Genomic DNA, 22175 nt, shown 5'->3' with positions numbered 1-22175 from the left:
TTTTTTTTTAATCTGCTCTGACAACTCAGGTTCTTTCTAGCTCCGGTGACACAAAGGTATCACTGATCTCGATCTAAGCACATAATATACATGTCTCTGTGATAGCGTAGATTCTCGTGGGGTCAGATTGGATATGGAGTGGAGACGGGCGCCGCGAGAACAAGAGCGAGCGATGATAGCCGCGAGATAAAACACAGCGAGGCTAGATGTGTAAAGACGGAGTGTTGGGGGTTACCAGTGTGACGGCTGCAGGACTCAGCTGTGAGCCGGTGATTTGCCGGCCCTGAAGGACAGCCGCGGCCTTCCGCCTACTCTGTCGCCATGGGAGACGGTAGAGAGGAGGTCTCATCTCCTTTTCTTCCTAACCCTCATATCCTCTCCTTTACAGAGCTCATACCTCTATCTCTGTTCTCTTTCTATACATCAGCGCTCCCTTTCTTGATAACCCATACAGCTGACATTATTGTTCTGTGTAAGCCCACGAAATAACATTTAAAACCAACCTCCAGGAAGGTAGATAGTTATGAAAACTGAAAAAAAAAAAAACGGGGCACAGTCAGTCTTTCTGTGTCTGTTTGCCTGCATGCATATGCGTGTGCGATCCATTCATTTCATTGGTCAGTCCTGCTGTACTTCCCTTGTTTGTAACGTGTGTTATCGAAGGGCTGCAGGCCTCTGGCACTAACAGTGGAGAAAAGGAAAGAAACCACAAACAGGAACCAAAGCCTGCTTCCAGGAACCATCACAGCAACCCACACACTCACAACACAACACACACACACACACACACACTCAAGAAGCATACACAAGCAAAGAGATGCAAGCACGTACACACAAGCGCCCAGTATCTGTGTCTGTCTCTGTTCCTTCTTATTACTCACTACCCTCTCTTTATCTCAGAAGGCAGAAGCAACAGTTAGTGATCACGTGGCCACAAGAGTCTCCCCTCGTTTCGATGTCAGATGGTTCACTCAGGCTCGAAGCGAATGTTAAAGAGAAGCGGAGGCGAGCAGAATTGAAAATGATTTGTGAAACATTTCATATTTTTTTTCCCCCCTTTTTTTTGTTCCACTCTATTTCACTATTTAAACAAAATACACAACGCGAGCTGAGTCTAAACTACAGCAGCTGGGGGGGAGAGGGAGGCTGTTGCCATGGCAACCGAAGCCGCGGCAGTCGTCATCATGAGGCTTCTTCTGCATCGTGTGTGTGTGTGTGTGTGTGTGCGAGTTCACCCTCCTCTCTCCAGACAGGAGGCGAGGACATCCCCCTCTAACACTGTGCCAACAGAGAGAGGAAGAGAGAGAGAAAGGGAGAGAGAGACTGAAACCCCATAATGCACTGCACGCTGCAGGGCTGAAGTCGTGCAGATTCATCAGTTCCTGTTCGAGGGATTGTGTGTGAGCACACACACACTCGTACACGCAGACCGAGTGCAAGAGAAATACACAGACAACCAGGCAGGTAAGACAGCTTTGCTCTGACCGTGCGGATGGATACTGGTTTTACAAGATGAGCTGTTTCTCTGTCTGGTGATAATAGGAAAAAAGAGAGGGCAGAGTGGTTCTATACAGATGGGTGTCATTAATATTTGACATGTTGTGATTCCGATAAGTTCTCTGCCTGTTGCTAGTGATTGCTGCTGTATTGTTTTCTGTCTTGAAAATATCTGAATCTGTGATTTATTCCATAGCAACACAATATGTAGGAGAGGGGAATCCATGTGGTTGAGATGCATGTGGAATATCTGTTAGTTTCTATCTGTTAATGGGTTCGTTTATTTTTATTTTTATTTTTTTTCATCCATGTTGCAGATATTCTTTAACTGTAGGCAATTTGAATCTGCTTTTAAGTGATGGAGTGCTGATGACCGCTGTAACTTTTAGGAGATTATGAACAGAATTCATCATTCTGGACCGTTTAACTTTGAAAAGCAACAAATTAAATCAATGCTTTTAAATTATTCGACAAAAGCATAAATTTTTAAATTGCTGTTTCAAATGCTTGCATGCAAACCATGCCAGTTAATTATGCCATTTAAATTTTAAATCTATGCCTAATGTACCCAGCCAGAAACAGTTGGAGCCAATGAAGCATTAGAAGTTACACATTTCACCACGGCAATCATTAACGAGGCTTTTCAGGATTTCCAAAGTGGTAGCTGCTTGTATCGCATTGCTTGGCTATTTTTAGATTATCTACATGTTGTGTTAAAATGACACCAATGCGAGCTGACTGACAGGTAAAAAAAAAAAGCGTGGCTTCCTCCGTTACGGGTCATTTTGTGGTTTAACGGCCACTGAGGCTTGTGTGACCATATCTGTTGCGCCAGAGACACAGACTGGCTGGAAAGAGCGATTGCAGCAGCTTAGGGCAAGGACTCTTAAACTTTATTACCCCAGCACTCAAATGAGAAATTTCTGGTCTTTCCACTGGGACCTTCTGGTGAAATCATGTTTCAAAACTGTTACTGTATGTAGAGACACAACAGGAAGAGAGAGAAGAGGAAAAAGAAAAAAGGCTTAGAGTGAGAAATCGCTTTAAAACAGAATGATTTCTAAATTAAACCTACTTCAGGAAGGACAGAATTTAAATATTAAGAGCTTTTATATAAAATACAAGTCTAGGTGATTTTATTTATGACATTGTTGATTACTGAATAATCTCTAAAGAGCTTTGAAAGAGTTGTATTTGTGTACATTGTGACAGTGTGTATCATGGATGTGTAACTGTTTATACTGAGCAAGATGAGAAAAAAAATAATGCAGATCAGACAAAAAACAGAAAAACAACTCTTGAATATTCAGTTTTTCTCCATTTAGCACTGACGGAGCACCACTTCTCTCGGCAGAAATCCACCTGTCAAAACTCAAAATGGAGAGGCTCCTCTTTTTTTCATTATGGTTGCTTTCATTAAGAGCGTCCCTCCACTGTCTGTGCTGTCGACTGATAGAATTATCCACCAGACACCTACATGACAGTCGTATCTATATCTCTGACTCACTCCGCTTAGCAATAATTTAGCGCTGGTGCTTAAGCAGCCTGACAAATGCGTATACATGTATGTGGCTGTGCTCTATCTGGCTTTTATGTGTTCTCCAGGGTGGGTGAGAGATACTGTAAGAAGCAGAAAAGAAAAGGAAAAAAAAAAAAGCAAAAGAATGCATGTCTGTCTTTAGTTAAAAGTTGAAGAAAAAAAAAAAAGAAGAAGTGGTTTGGCTCAAGCAGACCATGAGAGTAAATCCAGCGTTTCTCTGAATAACAGTGGTCATACCAGAACTATTTCAGTGGTGAGCTCGAGACATTAGGAAGTTTTTGAACAATCATAGATTTTACTACTGGTCTGTTATAGAGCTCTGTGTTGACAGATTCCCATATTTTCCATTGAGGTCACATATTAAAGGCCCGGAATATGTTGGTACGAATTCACAAAGCTTGTTCGGATTGAGGCGAAAGACACAGGAGCTCTGCAAGGTCATGCGTGTACGGAGCGGAGGCCTGCCATGAATGTTGAAAACGTGTCCGACTCGCACCAGTTTTTTCCATTCAGCAAGATCTGCAAAGGTTCTGCAGTAGATCTTGGTCCAGCTCTGGCTTTGCTTAGCAGCGCGGATCAAAGGTGATACACGAATCCAGATCTCCTCGTCCAACTTGAACTCGTTCCGTCTCAGGATTTTTCTTCATTCCTGCCTTTAATGATGTGGAACACAGGGTACACATGTTCAAGAGTCCGTGACCTCGTTTTGATATGATCAGAACGAAAGAGGATGTAAGGGCTCGACTTAGAAAGTAGTGCCTCAAAAGTCCTTCTCGTTGTCTCCCCCCGCACACAGACATCAGCAGAGCAGTGAGCAGGAACCTTAGTGTGCATTAAATTATCTGCAATTGCAGCAATTATCTGCAGGTCCCAAACCTTTCACTGTGCCTTGTTTCTTCATCATCTCTTCCTTCAGACTAGCAGCCTGCCAGTGGAAAGTACATTTACTCAAGTTTACTGAAAGACTTCGTATTTATTTGTGTAGTTGCATGATATACCACTTTTCTGCTTCATAATGTCTCAGGGGAAATGAGCGCTGTGCATTTTCATACCTTGAAGTCTCACAGAGAGCATTTAAAAATACCGCTAGTTAGCACAACAACAGCAACAACATTAGAATGCTGCTTACATTTAAAGCACACATCACACTGTAACACTGACATGGCAGTTGATCCTCTTTTAGACTGTTTCTAGACATCATATTAGTCTCCTGCAGCACAAATTAACAATAGGTCCAACTAGTGTAACATGACTAGTGACGAACCCACACAACACGATGGCCTGACCCCACACTTTAGCACATTTTAGCTCATTGTTTTGGTTTCCTGGCCCACAAATTCACTGTTTTGGTTGGCTCTCACCGCTCTCTCACCTGCACCAGGCAGCTTTTCTTATGAGGAATCTCTAAAAACAGCTTCTCCGCTTCCCACTCAGCACCCAAAAGGAAGGCAGACAAAGTTGAAAACTTGCTGGTGAACACAGAGCTGCTGAAGAGCCACATGCTTCATCCAGCGATTGGTGGAGACCAAAATCAGAGCAAAGAGGAGACTGAATATTAAACTTTTTGCAACATCACCAGATAAAAGAAAAAAAAACTTTAAATGAACATTAATGTTTCATATGTGCGGCTAATTAGCAGCTGTTCGTAACAACTTTAAAAGGAAATAATTGTAATATTTGTTGTCGTAGGTTTAAGTAAATTCTACTGAAAGCACTCCTTTATTTTTAAAGTATAAAAATCTTTTTCATATATTATTATTTCTACATTATTGTACAGCTACTTTGCCTCATAAAGCATGTCTCTGTAGCTAACCTCTATGCTCTGCGTGAGGAAGATGACACTAAATATGTCCTCACAGAGCATAACATTGACATCTTACAGACAATGTGTTGTCCAGAAAAAGAAGCAGTGCTGTCATGCCCTGTAGTTTAGAGCCCATGTGGTTTGTAGACGGCGCGTGCGCGCATGGAGACGCCGCATCGCGTCCGCGGATCAGCGTAACCCTGGAAGGCAACTGCAGGACCTTTTTTGGGCAAAGGACAATGACCTGCCAGCTCTAAAATCGAAATTCCATATTCCCAGTGTCTGTAGTGTGTTGCTTTGACTCTACGAACGAATTGATAAATATTTATAGAAGCTGGAGCTAAACATTAACACTTAGAGCAGCGTGGAGATCCATCATAGGTGGTTTGGAGGGTGGGCTCCAGGCTGCTGTTCAATCAACACCTTTCCCTTACACTCTTGCACACACACACACACACACACACACACACACAAACACAAACACACGCAAGCCAATACAGTGATAAATTCCAAACACCCTGATATATTGCAGCCACAAGTCAGTGATGTGGCTCTGAGTCACTTGGTAACACCCACCTGACATACACACCTCTACAAACACAACGGCGCACACTCACACATGCTCACACACACACACACACACACACACACATGCACCTGACGTAGCGTTTGATGGAGTTAGACGCCATGGCAACAGAGCTGTGACTCTTGCTGTCCTGTGAGTGGACTGAAGCTGTGGAGGAGGGAGGAGAAAAGCTACCAGCCAGCACTGCTACTCAAGTGCAGCTATTATTATTATTCCCAATCTCTCTCTCTCTTTTTTTTTTTCCCTCCCTCTCTTCTCTCTGCTTTTTTTCTTTTCTTTCTTTTCCACCACAGCTGCTATCTGTGTGGTGCACTTGTTTTTTTCTTCAAGTGTCTTATAAAGGCAGCAAGTTGAAAACAAAAGGAGAAAAAAAAAACTCAGCCGGGGGAAGTAGAGGAGGCAGAAAGAGAGGTCAGCAACCATGTATTTTTAAAGTCATTGATTGTGCAAAACCTGACACACCATCTGAGGGAATTGCGCTGATTCTCGCAACCAGACAGCACTACGGATGGCGTCTTATTTGTTGACATATTATTTTTATCTCACCCTTCTTCTCCTCTCTCTCTCTCACTCTCGCTCGAGCTGCATCTCCCTATTTCAAAGCGAAAAACGGTTTAACTCCTCCCTTTCTTTTCAGCCTCTTTGTAACCCTTTTTTAAATTTTTACTCTCCTTGCAGATTGTTTTCTCTCCCTCTCTTGTCGTGTTTTATAAAGGCACAGATAAGGGGAGCAGAGGGTGGTGGTGGTGGGTGAAAAAGGGGGCGTGCAGGTTGGACAGGTCTCACAAACAGCATCTGTATAAGATTTACTGCCTGCAGATACAGATGGTGGAGAGACAGGGAGAGGGAGGTGTTGGAACAGTGCAGGTGAATTGCATTTTTGGTTCTCCGGTAGCATTTTCACGGTCTGATTGTCAGCATTTGTTAACATACACACATGCACGGGGACGCGCGCGCACTGTGAAATTGTAGGAACGTGGCTGTTGACAGTAGAAGTTTGTCTGTTCCCCTCCCTCCTTTCCTCCCCTCCACCACCACCTCTCCTCCCTCTTTTGCATACGATCCAAGCGCGAGCTGTGAAAGGTGAACTTGCAGCCTGCTGTGGATAAATTATGTGTGACATGTTTAGCTGTGCTGCCTTATATGGAGACTGGTGTATCTGAATACAGTAAGGCTCTGCCAAGAAGGAAGGAGGGAAAGAGAAGGAGCGAGGGAGTGAAGGACAGGGAGGGAAGGAAGAAAAAGGAGGAGGAGGAGGAGGAGGAGGAGGAGGAAGGAAAAGAGGCAGGGGAGGGAGAAAGCGAAGGAAAAAGGAAGGAGGAGGGGGCAGTGACAGAGGGAGTGAAAGAGAGGAGTGCCGCGAAGCAAGCATGAGGTTTTCGCTTTCCATTCTCCCCTCAGCAGCAGTCAGATGAGTCCTTGCAGAGATACAGTAAGTCTTTGCTGTTTACTCTGTGTGTGTGTGTGTGTGTGTTGTGTGTTACTTTGTGTTTGTTTAGACACACGACTGAGTTGTCCATGCTTTACTTTTTTTCTGCTTTGTTCTGCCATATCGCTTCTTTTTTTTTTTTTTAATTCACCATCTGGATGTTTGAGTGGGATGCGTGTTTGAGTGAGTTACATGACTGCAAGTACGAGTTTGCATGTGTGTACATATGCAGATCGCCACCACGCTTCACTGCTAAAGTGTGGTACTTGGAGGCGGGACAGTTTTTAATGTGGAAAAGAGCTGAGCAGACGAAAGAATGGGTAACGTTAGTGTTTAATGTTCCGCAGAATAGTTAGCACACACTCGTGCACACACATTGACACACATTCCCTTTCCTGGCAGACTCAACTCTGTCTCTCTCTTTCACTCTTCCTGGACTGCACTGAGATCCCCGTTGTGTGATTTACACTCAAGCTTAAATGAGCACTCACGTTTATGGATGAATGAATTAAAACAAAAACACAGAAACGCACACCGATTCACTCACATGCGTATGACAGGCCCCACACTCCTCCTGTGTAATGGCAGGACTACTGGTGTTTACACTACAGCTGCCCTCAGGAAATGATTCAAAATCCAGCATTACGCAGGCCGTCTGTGCGACACTGACACACTATAACACACATGCATGTGCACAAACAAAAATGCATGTTCAAAAAAAAAAGAATCGAGCAAGACTTCAGTAAAGTTTTCCATTAAGAGAAGTAAACTGACCAAATAATAAAGGTTACAGATTATATTTCCAGAATGAATATTGGATGCAGACATGGTTTTATTGTGCTTATTGTGTGTACAAAAAGAAAGTAAATAACCAGATAACTCTGCATTAAATTACATTCAATTAAATACTAAAATAAGTTGAAAGTACCTGTGATGCATTAGCTTTGGGGTCTGAACACTTTTTTAATGAATCTTTACTGCATGCACAACTCATTGTGCAAATATTCCATGCTGCGGACAGAAAGTTGTTTTAAAAGGTGCCTCTTACTTTTATGACATGATGACAGGTTCAAACTGTTAAGGGCTCCAAAAGACCTTCATCTGAAAAGGGCGAGCTTCATCTTCTTTAAGTATAATTTGCAGTGTTCAAAGCCAACCCACGAAGAGGAAGCATATCCATTTCATAATGCAGGGCAGTTTTTAGTTGTCATAGTTGCTAACCTTCGTGACTAAACCAACAGTTTCCCAAGCTACATAGAGCATTATTACAATAAAAGCCTCTCAAAGACTTGAAAGACTTTTATTTTGATGCTCCAGGAGACAGCTCTGCATAATGGTGCCTTGCTCCAATGCCAGGGTAATTGAGAAGTACAGAAAACTGAAAGCACAACCTTTTTTCTAAAGCATATATCACATTGCATGAATGTTGATGGAACTTTGTGGATGAAAAATGTAGCGTGAGCTCCCGGAGGTGATGTCGTGAAACTAACGCTGCAACACACACCGCATCCGTCTGTATTCTCCCTGTTGTTTTGCGCGCACACACACACACACACACCTACACACACACACACCCTTCTCACCCGTTAATCTCGACAACTCTTCCTCTGTTTTTTACTTCCTCGTGCATCCTCCTGCCTTTTGTCTCTCTCTGCAGCTTTCTGTCTTATGGCTCATTCTGTGTTTCTGGCTCTGAGGCGGTTGAGAAAAAAAAAATAAAAAACTTCTCTGCAGATCGGAGCCGGCAGATCTACAAGGTCATTAGAGTATAGAACAGCGAGAGCTCAGAGTCACGCAGATGCACTCCGAATTTCGCATACAACTCCAATGAGTGTGTGTGTGTGTGTGAGGGAAGAAAGAGACTTAAATAGAGGGAGAGGATACCTGCATTTGACTCTGTTAGTTTAAAAGGGAATGAGGGATTGTGAATTTGTTCTCCTTTCTTATCCTCCCCCACCTTCTAGTTTCATCCTCCAACTAATCTGTCCTTTAGAAGTGATGTCATCTCCCTGCTGTCCTCGGCAGTCACAGGGCAGTCTGTCGAATGCAGATGAGCGCTGTGTTTGTGTGGAAAAATGATTGTGTATGTGACGTGAGCGCACTCTTACCCTGATTTGCATTATTCAATTATCAAGGCGAAAGAGAAAAAAAATAGGGCGGACGCTTTGATCAAGGTGACGGCAGGAGAATGCGAGTGGATCCGACTTTGAGTTTCAAGCCACAGAAATTCGAGACAGAGCATGTAAGTGGCAGATAGACAGTCACTCAGACAAATGGTTTTTCTTTTGGGGGGGGGGGGGGGGGGGGTCCTATGAGTCCATTTGGCAAGTGGCAAAATCACAGCACAGTGAGTCAGTCAGTGGTGTATGATTGCTGTTTTCCCTGCAGTCTGCAAAGCTGTCACCGGACTAATGCACACTAGTGGAAGATGTAATCTATAGTAAATACAGTTGGCTCCATGGAGGAGCCCTCTGTGATTTCCACAGATTAAGGTGTCAAACTGAATCACTGGTCATAGGCAGCTGAAGAGTACAGATTATCTCCTGTTTGGCTGAATGCTGGTCTGATGACAAGTAAAGGATCCTGCACCGAGTGTGCGGTTTGCGATTGAGGAAACTCACTGTAGATATTTTCTTTCGGGGTGCATCCACTCCTTTGGTATTTCCTGATACGATTAAAAATACCAGACGGCGGAATGTGAAAAATTCACAGAGGGGCTAATCATTCGCGTAAATAATCTTCATCTATTGAGCTTCATAATCTTTCCAACAATTGTGCTATTAAGCTTTTCAGCCATTTCACTCCTAATCAGTGATCATCTTGCTGTTACTGAACCGTCTCCTGTCAAGTCTTTTATAAATTATTCTTATCTTGCTGTACTTATTGTACCTCCATCCGTCTCAAACCCTCTATCTCGCTCTGCTCCCAGCTCATTATTTGCCGAATATCTCCGCTGTGTTTTTGTCTGGCCGTGCCACCTTCACCTCCCTTCTTTCTGTCTGTCACTGTGTCTTTCTTCTTATTGGTTATTATAATTCCCTCATTCACCTGTCTGCCTGCATTGTCTCTCCAGACTGGCATGTGTCTGAGAGTCAGAGCAGGAAAAGTAAAAGGGAAAGCATGCATACGTGTGTGTGTGTGTGTGTTTGCCTTTTTAAAAACATTTTATCAGCGATAATGGCCTTGTGTTTGAAATGCCACACGCCGAGGTGGTAAATTTACACAAGGGAGCGGAGGGAGTGGGCACTATTTTCTTGGCATCCGTCTGCCTCCCCTCCACCTATTACATCTATATCCCTCGGACATCTCCGTCTATCACTCGCTGTCTCCCACTTACCCCGTCTATCTCTCTGCCTGTCTGTCTTTCTGCCTCCCTGACTCTTCCTCCCATTCTCGCCATTTTCCAATCTTTCTCAATCTACCCTCCCACCCACACACACACACACACACACACACACACACACACACACACACACACACACACACACACACCCACTCAATTGCAAAGCCAGAGAGAAGCAGACTGGTCTGGCAGTGGGTTGGTTTATGTCCATGAACTCAGTGACACTCTCGCTGCATTACACCACACTGGCGTTACCACAGCCANCTCTTCCTCCCATTCTCGCCATTTTCCAATCTTTCCCCTACCCCCGCACCGCCGCCACACACACACACACACACACACACACACACACACACACACACACACACACACACACACCTCCTCCATTGCTATGCCTGAGAGAAGCAGACTGGTCTGGCAGTGGGTTGGTTTATGTCCATGAACTCAGTGACACTCTCGCTGCATTACACCACACTGGCGTTACCACAGCCAGGTAGCCACACTGCAGCGACGTTAAAGGGGGGGGAATGCAGTTGTGTAGATGAACAAAATGTACTGTGGAAACCACGCAACTGGCCACCTGCGTGACACACACAACCGTGTATGATCTCACCTCTCTTGTCATACGGGTGTCTACTATTACTGTCTCCATGCGCATATGAGGCTCTTTAAGCACTTGTGCTGATATCACAGTGCAGACGACAGCTTGCACACGTGCCACTTGACTGCCCCCGTCGTCTCCCCTCCCCTCTGTTTGTCTTACAGCTGAAGGAGAGAGTCATAGATTGTGTGTGTTGTGTGTGTGTGTGTGAGTGTGTGATATAGAGAGAGAGCGAGACGGCACACGACAGGCAGTTGATGTTGCGCACATGCATACACGCTACCCCATATGGCCGCGTGCTGAATATCAATGCACCGGCTGACCTTCCATTCATCTCTATGGTCGCGTATCCTCTGTGGGCGATGCAGATCTGCTGTCTCATGGTTTGTGGTCAATACTAATGTGTGTGTCACAAGCTAAGCAATGGAATGAGGTATAGAATTACCCTGATGGCACAATCTGTGGAAACATCATCATAACAGAGTATCACTGCAGAATGACCGGCCAAAAACTGCCCGGATCAAATCTCAAGCTTTTCCTGGGTGGGTCCAGTATTTTGTGTGACAGGGTTCATGAGTGAGCCGTATTTATACTGTTATCCTCTCGGCAAGGTGTTTGAGTTTATTAATGTATGACCAAGATGCCCATCACTCGGTGTTCCTTGAGCAGTTTAGGAAAAGAGAAAACAAGCTAAGGTGTTACATTACCTGGGATGCTGTGTATTGTAGATCAATGGAGACCAAACACAACATCTTTGTCTAAAATAAAAAGGGAAACGTATGCACCATCCATTATTCAGTGCTTTGTGATTTGTATATTCTTAACCTTTCAGTACTGGGCTGTATCACATTTCTTTTCATAGGGTCACACTTTGAAGAGGGTGCCAACAACTAACGCTAACATGAGTGAAACATCAAATTTGGTGGAGCTGCTGTTGAGAATTGTGAAAGTTATGGAAGCCCAGAGAATGACTATATTTCTTTTATCCATAGATGCCAATGTTTATGTTTTGAAGCTGTCACTGGCTGGATTTGGGGATGTTTTTCTTAGATTGAAACTTAATAAAAAATAGTCTAGAGCATACAGAGTTAAAGAAGAAATTACTTTCCGTCATTAATAAGAGATTTATGTAAATCTTAAATATAACTGGTAATTTAATTTAATCCTCTGAACTCTGAAACCTGCCAGTGGGATTTGAAAAGCATTATATCTTTTTTAAAAATTCCCCAAATTGCCCCCTTTTTTCGGACCCGGAATTTTTAAAACCGGGGAATTCCTTCGGTTTTTCACTTTTCCACCACCTTTCAACTTGTTGTTTTTTGTTTTTTTTGGGTTATTTAACCAATTTTAGGTTTAAATTTTTATTTTTTTCCCAAACCCATTTTTTTTTCCAGTTTTTTTTTTTTTTTTAGCCGCGAAGTGATGTCGTTATTCTTGTTGTGTTTTTTTGTAAAAAAAAAAAAAAAATCTGCCCTCCCTGGTGCAACCAGGAAGCTGTAAGTGACCCCACTGCGATCAACAGTCATGTGACAAAAATGTGAGAAATTCTAACCTCAACTGGGTTGAACTGCAGGCTGTGTTTACACAGAGCAGATAAGGGACAAGTATGAAAACAAATTATGAGTTCAAGTATATGGAGCCACTTTTCTTTCTCCAATGTTGGCACCACCTGTTAGCACTTGCACTTGGAAAAATGTTGAACAAGTATTTTAATTATTTATAAAATAATCAAAGAAATTCAACTTTTAAAAAAAATATGATTTATGGCAGTGGATCTGTGCCATACTGCATAGAAGACATATTTGACCTCTGTCTACTTCTAGCTTTATATAGTAGTAAAAAAATAGACCACAGTGAGATGTGCAAAATATAAAAAACATTTTTAAAAAAAGAAATAAAGAAAAGAAAAAAGAAAAAACAGAAACTGGACTTCAGAGGAATAAAAGAAGATCTCACTGTGCAACATGTCAAGGTAGCTCAGAACTAACACTCAAATGCAACCAATTTCAAGTGAAGTTGTACCCTTCAGTATATAAGTGAATTTACATAATATTCAATAATCTGTTACAATACATAACCAAAGTGAGGACTTTAGAGATCACTTGAATGGATCTGTGGATGACCGTGACTTCATATGCTGAACTAAAAATCTATGCAGTGTTATTTTTAGTCTTATTTTAGGTCATGAATATTGCTTTTCATCATGTTTGTTGACAAAATTGACATTGCTCTGGAATGATGTGTGAACCTATGGCCCAAGTGAGAATCTGATGAATATTTTCTGGGAAACAACATTGTGAGAATTTTTTATGTTAGATTTTAGCATCTTTGTTAGCGTAATATTATGCAGCTTTATTTGTCATCAGGACGGTCGTTGATCTTTTCAGTGCCGTAAGGCTTTATCAGACCTTGGTTTGACAAATGCTCATGGCTGGTTTGTACAATCACATGAAGCCACAAGGCTACATTTCAATCAGTCCTTTCTGACAGAACTCCTTAAATGAGCAACAACAAAATCTAACTTTAAATGAGAGAATTGTGGTCAAATAAAGTTCCACTTATCTCCAGTTTTGGAGGCAGACATGAGACAGAGAATTTTGGGTGAGACCCAGTAAGAGCTTAATAAATTAGGTTGATACAGTCCCTAAATATGTCAAGGATACTCTGGATATATAGCCCCAGTGTTTAACTTAAATCATCTGGTGTCACAAGCTTTGTCTCCTTCTCCAGCGCTACCTTGGCGAACCGCCTCATTAGGAACAGTCTATAGTGGGCGATGCTGTTCAAATGTCAGAGCGTTCGTTTAAAAAACTCCACGTCTTTCCCGTGATTTCCACCGCGCCTCTGCGATACGAGGCCGGACCTGACACCATTAACTGCTTTGTCCTTGCTTTAAACATGGTTTATCTAGTTGCCGTGGCGATGATGACCTTGCAGCACATTACTGTGGCGCTGCAGCATAAGGTGTTGTGTGAACAAGGAACGGGAGGCGAGACAGCGAGGAGGAGAGATAGAGGGGGCCGAGACAGTGGGCGAATAAAATGAGGACAGCTACTATTAAAAGACGAGCCACGTTCACAAAGTTGTTTATGTCACATGATACTCTGAGCGCAACTTAGCAGAAGGCGAGCAGATTTCTAAGAAGACAAAGAAAGTACTTGGGGAGAGGAAAAGCAAGAAATACTGAAGCGTGCGCGTGAAGAGAAAAAAAAAAAGGAGAACAGGTGGGGATCAGAGAAAGATAAATGAAGAGAGATGAGAAATGTCAAGATGGTATCACAGCAGAGCGCCAGCAGTGCTTTGAAATGGAACAAAATTTCTGGTTTTCCACTCCCTGCTTTTCTCTCTGATTCCTCCTCTCTTGTAACTGCCGGTGCTCACCTTGATTTCCCCCTCTCACTATCAGACACCAACCTCTGTCTCTCACCAACTTGTACTAATTGCTCCTGTTTGCCTCCCATCACTCTCGCTCTAGCCTCTATCCCTTTCCTGTCACCACCTCCACGCTATTTGTCTCTCGCAGCCTCCCCCCCCCATCCCCCCTCTCCCTGATGCTCCTATCAGTATAAAGGGCAGCTCAGGTCATTTATAGATGATATCCTGGTCAGCCGGTGATGCAGTGTAATACGAAGCGTCCAGCATCTGCTTTTTGCTGCTGCAGTCAGCGGCCTTTAACCTCTCACATTACCAAATTTCCCCTCCCTTCCTCCAGCTTTCCTTCCTCTTCCTCCCCTCTGCCTTCTAGAAGTTGCACCTCTCACACCCCTGACTTGTGACCTGTTGTATAAACTTGCTGCCTGATTGAATTCCGGCTAAATTATAATAATCTCTCCGTTTCTAATCAGCTATATTTCACAACATCCTCAGAGAGAAAGCATAAAAAATTGAATTCTGGGCCCTTAACTGAATTTGTAACGCTTAAGGAATGTCTGAACCGTCAACTCACCGCCTAAACAAACACGACCTTTTGATTGCTAGACAGCAACTCTAAGGGCATTTTAGCAGTTTACTTTGTGACTCTCTTGGGGGAATTTTTTTGAAGAAAATTGCCTCCTCTTACTACCCAGCAAGTTTCTTTTCTTTTTTTCTCTCTGATACTGTCTTTCATAGATCAGCTGTAGGAAATCAAACATGGAGGAACCTGCTTTGTTTCTTTCGTCTTCTTTTTCTCTTCCTCTTTACCTTCTTCTTTCTGGAAGTCATTCAAGGTAAATAAATGGCCCAGATCTCTGGCTCATGTTCACTCAATTTTTCCTCATTCCTTGTCTTACTGTCTGTGTATTGCTCTCAGATGCTGGACTGAATGTGGCTGGAGTTAACAGTCCAATTCCAGGTGTGTTAACCCCCTAAACGGTACGCATTAATACCAAGAAATGCAGCAACATCAAGCACAATAAAACATAAAATACTGAGTTGTTGATGCCATTATAAACCAATTCTTGTACAATTATTCTTTATTGTGATGCTTGGGATGGACATATTGGTTTGTCTGTTCCGCTGCTTCGGTCCAGACTCTCTAAACAACTACCAAAATTGATTCCCGTGACATTTTGTATGGACATTTATGGTACCTAAAGGATGAATCCTGCTGATTTAGTGATCCCCTGACTTTTCCTCTGGTGCCACCAGCAGGCTGACATTTGCGTTTTTAAGTGAAATGTCACAACAAATATTACGTAGTTGACATTGATCTTCGACTCAGGATGATTTATGCAAACTTTGCTCGTCTTTTCTTAACTTTTCGTCTCGCGCCACGTTCAGGTGAAGCTTTGAATTGGTCTAATACTTCAGTAATGGATCAGCCTCAAATGCTAGCATGCAGCTGTGTTATACATGCTCTAAATTAGTCGTAGTTTTGCTATCGGTAATGAAAAGAGAGCATCAATAGCGGCTTATCAGAATGTAACTCAGCAACCGTGGTGTCTCTCGAGGCCAAAATCAGTGTCTCCTTCCTGGATAGTTGTCATAGCCATGAAATAATCCAGAGTTGGGCCAAGCGAGTGGCACCATTTTAGCAGACAGATTAGCGCCAGATCAGATGGCTTTCTTTAAACGAGGAGACACATGAACTCTGGTGACACTCTCGGCATTACACTCCACTTTGTGCAGACCGCATGTCAACAGCTGAGGTCGGCCAGGAATGAGACGAAATGTTTAGCCAATATTTTTTACTCTGTATGCTCTAAACGAAGGGTGTGTGTGCATGGATTTGTGTATGTGTGTGTTTTGGGTTATGGAGAGGTGGGGTATGAGGCATTTGTGGGCGCGTAATATCCCCAGCCTTCTCAATCTCTCTCTCCTCTCCAACTTATTACCTTGGCTAGTTGATCTGATGGTGTAATAATATCTTCTGCCTCTGGCTATGGGAAATGGCCACATGCATTATTCACACATGCTAAGATGCTTATTGATGACTCCTTTATTTATATAATTCCTCAATGCCAGAGTCATTTCTCACATTTGTTACCCCTTAGTTTTAATCCCCTGTTTTGAGGTGAGCCTCGTCACAGGAGCCTCGCTCACTCTTCGCTGTGGAGCCGGCGCTAATAATACATTGCAGAGGTGGAGCCCCATTTATAAAATCTGTTTTATTTTGTCATAGCTGTTTCCATCAGGATATTACGCAAATGCTGCATGAAAATCCACAGAAAAACATAAGTCCTTTGAGAAAACTAGCATGTCATTGCCTTGGGACTCAAGGGTACGTTTGTCTAATCAAATTTGTGTACATTCCTCAGCTCTTTGCTTCTTTTTCATTCATGCAGCCGTTGGTAAATGGGGCATATTCTCTTTTATGTCGGTGCACGCTGGAGTTCAGTGCTACTGGATATTTAGTTGGTTTGCGCTCTGATCTCACATTTCTTTTCTGCTCAAAACCATGACCCCTGGAGCAGCTTCAGCAGCACTGTGGTGAGCCCGGTGCTCTGGGTGTGCACGTTTGTGTGCTGGTTGCACGGAGGCATGAGAGTTTTTATGTTCCTTTCTTGTGAATTAGTATCTGAAGAACACCTCGAGTGAATTTCTTCAAATTTGGCACAAGTGTTGGACTCAAGGAAGAACTGATAAGATTTTGACGGTCAAAGGTCAAAGGTCAGGGTCGCTGTAGTCTTGCATGGCCAGACCGTTCTGCAGCACAGAATGATCTGGCAGCACCTCATTATTATTCATCTGTGGGGCAAAAAAAAATATATCCCCTAGCTTGGTTGTATTTCTTTAAATCAGTCACAATCTTATTGGGCAGAGCTATGCCAGCGGTGTCAGGCAGAATTTGTTTGCAAAGAGGCGATCACTGTTGAAAGACTTGCCAGTCTGTCCTATAGCATGATCCAAATCCTTTGCAAAAATTGAAGTTTTCATCGTGGTAGGCTGCTAGCATGGTGGTTTCTGAAAATAGTAATATGTAGATAGTGGAAGGTGAGGGGAAAGTTGTGGGCAACCAGTGGCTGGCTCATACCCACAGTGTCTACACAATCTATGAGTCAGTGGGCTCAAGAACTCCTACATCAGCTAAGATTCACACGAATGTCTAATAAGACATCGTAATGAAGTTGATATGATGATATTTTGTATCCAAAAGGTCACCTTTCTGGCGATTATTCAAGGCCCTAACTCAGGAACAGAAATAGAAATGGCTGTAAACTGTAACTTGACTAGCTGGTGTTGGCGTACACCTGCAAGGTAGTAATTTTAGTGAAAACTTTGCTGTCAGGCCATTTTAATAACAAAGCTTATTTTTGGTTTTTGATCAACATGCTATCTCTCTGCCTCAAACACACACACACACACACACACACACACACACACACATACACGCACACGTGTTCCAAATATAGGCCCTTTTACACTGGTAAATGTTCAAGGTTTTGGCTGGATTGACTTAATACGTGTAAAATAAAGTGGAAACGGTCTGATTTCTAAAATGCCTTTTGGTTCTATCAGCGTTACAAATGTGTACAGTATAGAACGCACATTTGCAGTTTGATTCGCTGGCAAGTTTCACGCCATTCGGTCGACTACAAAACCTAAAGTGTGTTTCTTTATTTGTTTTTTAAATGTACCGAGTTTTAGTCAAAGTTATGGTTAAAGACATCAGGCTGGGGAAAAAAATGCTTTGGCTCAGGTATGAATGAAACACAATCTGTTGAAATGCCTCTGCAGACAGCTGTACTGATTAAAACTGTACTGATTGGACATTTTCTTTCCCAATACTGATTCCAGTGCTTCTGCTCAGGGTATCTGCTAATGCAGATTTCTTATTCAATAACAGTGCTCTCTTTTTCTCTGAAATCTGAAATCTTTATACCACAATCTGTTGAACTAATTAAATTATTTTTTTTATTGGAAGGTTCGATGAATCCAGACATCTGTTGCACTAAAAAGTGTCTTCCTGCGACTCGATGTCAATAGAAGGAATGTTGTAATTGCGTTGACAAGGAAACTGTGTGTAATGTGTAGATTGGTCAGGTTTGGATGCTACACAACTGATTAAAAAAATGTCAGAGTTGACCCATAGGCGTAAAATGTGCATCTGTTGAGACGGATGATTGAAAAACGTGACTGAAAAAAAAATTGACAAAAGCAACAGAATTTGCCTATAAATAAGCACATTTTAATATTCTTGAAATCATTTGCATTTTTATGTAGTTCTTCCAGCTTTTATTTTGCATGCGAGAAATGCCACCTACCATCGTAACATCTGGGCTTTAGCTGTGCAATATGGAGAAAAAAAAGAAGGGAAGATACAGGAGAGGTCAGGAAGTGAGTAAGAATAGGCGATGCGGAAGACTAATTTTGCCACTCCATATTTAATGCATTGGTAATGGTAGTCCTCTTAGTATTCTCCTTACCACAGCCGTCCTGCCAGACACAGCGGGCTGCCCTGGCCTCTTGCTCATGTCTGCGCTCACATACACACACATATGCCCCCAAAATATCAGCTTCGGACTGGAAAACTAGTTCACCGCAGTGACTGGCCCAAATAGGAGAAGAGTGCATGACACATAAGCAATCACTGTTTGACCGAGTACTTTCATTTATTTATTTATTTATCTTCCTCTTACCTTTCTCCGTTTTCGTCCTCATTCTTCCTCAAACCACCATTTTATTTATTTAGTTATTTTTTGTAACGGCCACATTGCAGGATTAGTGATTTCACATCAGGACCAAACAAAAAAAAAAAAAGATCAATGCTTTGACGCTTTATAACTGTAAAATATCTGACATGATCAGTGTGTTCCAGGGTTATTTTGTGATAAAAAGGTTTAAATGACTTTTGTGGTATATACCCTATTTCAACCTGACTCGTCTTCGATTTCAGTTTATGATTACTTTCAGTTCCCAGAATGCAATTTGACAGCCCGGGAAGAAAAATGCCTGCATCTGATGCATCCAGCTGAGTGCGAAAGTTTTTCCTGTCAAGTACAGGGCTTAAAGTCTATCCCTGTTCACAGAAACACATTAATTTTATTTTTTTGTTTTACTTAAACAAGGCCTGTGTTATTGTTTTTGCCTGTTTTTCACATTTTGATACATTAATTTATTTTCTTTTAGGCATCTTTTCGGCGAGTTCGGTCGCTGATCTGAATCCCCCAAGTTGCTACCCGCTCCCTCCCATCATTCATCATTGTTGCTGTTTGTCTTTCTGGCTCTTCGAGTGAAAGTGTTTTGCAGCTGATTGTCGAGTCTTTGATGTTGCTGTTTCCAACCAGCACCCGAACACAAAAAAACACTGCCAGTGTCTGCCTGGAAATCAAAGAGCAGCCTGTGTTCACTTTTTGGCTTCACTAAAATCACGACTACTAGTTCAGTACAATACAGGCTTCAGATTACTGTAACATACATAAGACATGAAGAGCTTTCTTATTTAGGTCAGAGTCAAAATAAGTAGATGTTATTCTACATGAACTCATTTTGAATTGGCTAATAACTTTCAGTCTGGACGGCTGCTTTATAAAAAAAAACGATCATATCAGTGTCGCATGATAGCATATTGACAAAAACACTGCATGGGTTGGATTGCTGCGGGCCAAGAAGTGACGTAACCACATGTGGGATGTAGATTTGGGGGCACTTGTTGACAGCATGGCCGCTTTAGGGAGCGTTGGATGGAGTAAGTTCTTTAAACATCCGGAGTGTGTTTATATGAACGAGTTTAAGGAGCACAAGTGCAACAAAAGTAAAGATGAAAAACGTGCGTCATCTTTTCTTTCTCTTTCATCGCGCTAGTCGTTTTTCCCTCGCGTCCTTGTACCAGCAGTGATACGAAGCCTGCAAACAGGTCAATGACTCGCTTATCAATACCGTGATACTCAAACATGCGTTATTGATAACAATGAAATGTATCGATTGCGATATTTCGCAACACTGGCTCGCCCGTGAACCGACGGATGATTTGCCACTTGTAATAAAGAGAATTTTATTTGATGTTTGTTTTTCCCCCTCATTCACTTCTCGGTGTTTAAATTGCTATCGTGATCTTATAGGTATCATTGCACATTTGAAATCTCAGCTGGAATCATTAATAATATTGCAAACCACACACAATGACACATTCACATAATTCTTCCCACGTTCTGTCTTTTTCTCCCTCTCGCTTTTCTTCATTGTCTTCCTTTGAAATAAATTGTCTGTGCCTGAATGCTTGAGCCTTGCTGAGCTTTACTGTTAGCAATATGGTGTTTGATTTTCCAGCTGAGAGCCTGGTAGCCTCTGTGAGGGCGACTGTGAGACAGAGAGAGGGAGGATGTGCGAGAGAATGAATGGGGAAACGTGTTCAAATGAAACTGTGTGTGTGTGTGTGTGTGTGTGAATCGAACTCTGTGTGTGTGTGTGTGTGTGCGAGCCAGCCAGTGTGTTAACCTTGTGTTTGTGTGCACGTTAAGCCCTGCTCCACTGACACTCTTCCCTCCTTCTCCGCAGAGAGAAGTGCCTTCATTCGCTGACCCCTGTGGCTGTTTGGCTCCACTGAAGCCGTCTGTGCCTCTGTGCCTGTCCATGTCTGCCGGAGCTGCCAGCCACACCAGGAGCACCAGGACTGCCATGACTGCCAACCTCATCTACTGAGGCCGCCTCCACGCCACTGACACCTCCCTCCCTCCCTCCCTCCCCCCCTTCCAGCTCCTGCTCTGTCTGCCAGCCAGAACTCTCTCCATCCATGCCACTCATCCCTCCTCTGTGGAAGTCAACCACTTCCCCCTCCTCTGTAGACCGAGCCCCGCGCTGAAGCAGCTTTTATCGCCTCCTCTTGTCTCTTTCGCCGTCCCCCCCCTCCTCCTCCAACAGCCTTTTTTTTTTTCCTTCTTCTCCTCCTTCTCCTCCCTTCTCTCCTCCAGCCCTGCATCTTTTCATCATGGGCCAACTCGATCGATAACGCGTTTTGCCATTCGTCTCATCTGACAATTCAGCCGAAGAGCGAGCAAAGGCGACGGAGAGAGAGAGCTAGTGTGTGTGTGTGTGTGTGTGTGTGTGTGTGTTTGAAAGAGAGAGATTACAAAGCAAACCTCTGTGGCTATCACCAGCCCAGGCCCTGGGTGACAGGCGCTGAAGGATTCCTGTTTGAGCCCCCAAACAGACTCTTAGGATGGGCCGCAGGTGGTAGGCGACTCCAAGGCCTCACAGGCTTCACTTGAGTATCAGACCCTGGGGACAAAAACCTCCTAAAGTCTGGCTTTTTTTCCTCCATGTCCTTTCCCTATTCTTTCTCACCGTTTGTCCCGGTATTATTAGAAACACACAGACGTACACATAACCGCATTTGCTGGATATCTGCTCCTCTTAATCGACCCCTCCTGCCTGGTTCGAAATGGCGGTGAATGTGACACCGATCCGGGACACAAAGTGGCTGACGTTGGAGGTTTGTCGGGAATTCCAGAGAGGAACTTGTTCACGGCCGGACAGCGAGTGCAAGTTCGCCCACCCTGCCAAGAGCTGTCAAGTGGAAAATGGCAGAGTCATTGCCTGTTTTGACTCACTCAAGGTGAGTATGACAAACACCTGTGATGTTCATTCATCACTGCCCTGTTTTCTTTTCTTTTTTTTTTTGTTCCTGGCTTGCAGCACTGACAGGCATTGTCTGAGATTTAGTAATGCAAGAACTTGTTAGAGATGAAGATAAAGTATATTCAGGCGCTGATGCAGAATCGATCGGGGCCTCTTTTTAAAACAAAATCAGTTGTCAAATGGAAGGAAATAGCAGCGATTCCGGCTGTTGAGCTTCTTACGAGCGCCACGGGGTTAAGCTTTGGCAAGGGAATGAATGCATATCTGTATAAATACTTTTAAACGTGTGTATGTGTGTCTTGGTAAGCTGAGATGATCGCATTAACATCTGTGAATCCGAGTCAGAGTTTCCTTCGCAGGCACATAACTTTGGAGCA

At 43.1% G+C, this 22175-nt stretch overlaps 1 protein-coding gene across 7 annotated transcripts in view; it reads left to right on the top strand.

The window, feature by feature from the left end:
- The first annotated feature begins 250 nt into the window (after positions 1 to 250).
- LOC103363290 (muscleblind-like protein 1) overlaps positions 251 to 22175 on the top strand; it is a 70399-nt gene continuing 48474 nt past the window's right edge. For 2 of the 7 annotated variants that reach the window (XM_008289980.1, XM_008289979.1), the window contains exons 1-2: positions 6720 to 6859; positions 20719 to 21775. In XM_008289980.1, the coding sequence (XP_008288202.1) occupies positions 21602 to 21775 (174 nt within the window). In that variant the 5' untranslated portion in view covers positions 6720 to 6859; positions 20719 to 21601. Of the gene's footprint in view, positions 262 to 1367; positions 1465 to 6717; positions 6860 to 20718; positions 21776 to 22175 lie in introns of those variants that run through there. The other 5 variants (XM_008289975.1, XM_008289976.1, XM_008289974.1 and 2 more) reach the window with 5 other exon arrangements.

Source organism: Stegastes partitus, unplaced genomic scaffold (assembly GCF_000690725.1).
Source record: "Stegastes partitus isolate 25-593 unplaced genomic scaffold, Stegastes_partitus-1.0.2 Scaffold650, whole genome shotgun sequence".
Classification (NCBI taxonomy): domain Eukaryota; kingdom Metazoa; phylum Chordata; class Actinopteri; family Pomacentridae; genus Stegastes; species Stegastes partitus.
The sequence above is the reverse complement of the archived record's forward strand: the minus strand, read 5'-3'. Positions and strand labels throughout refer to the sequence as shown.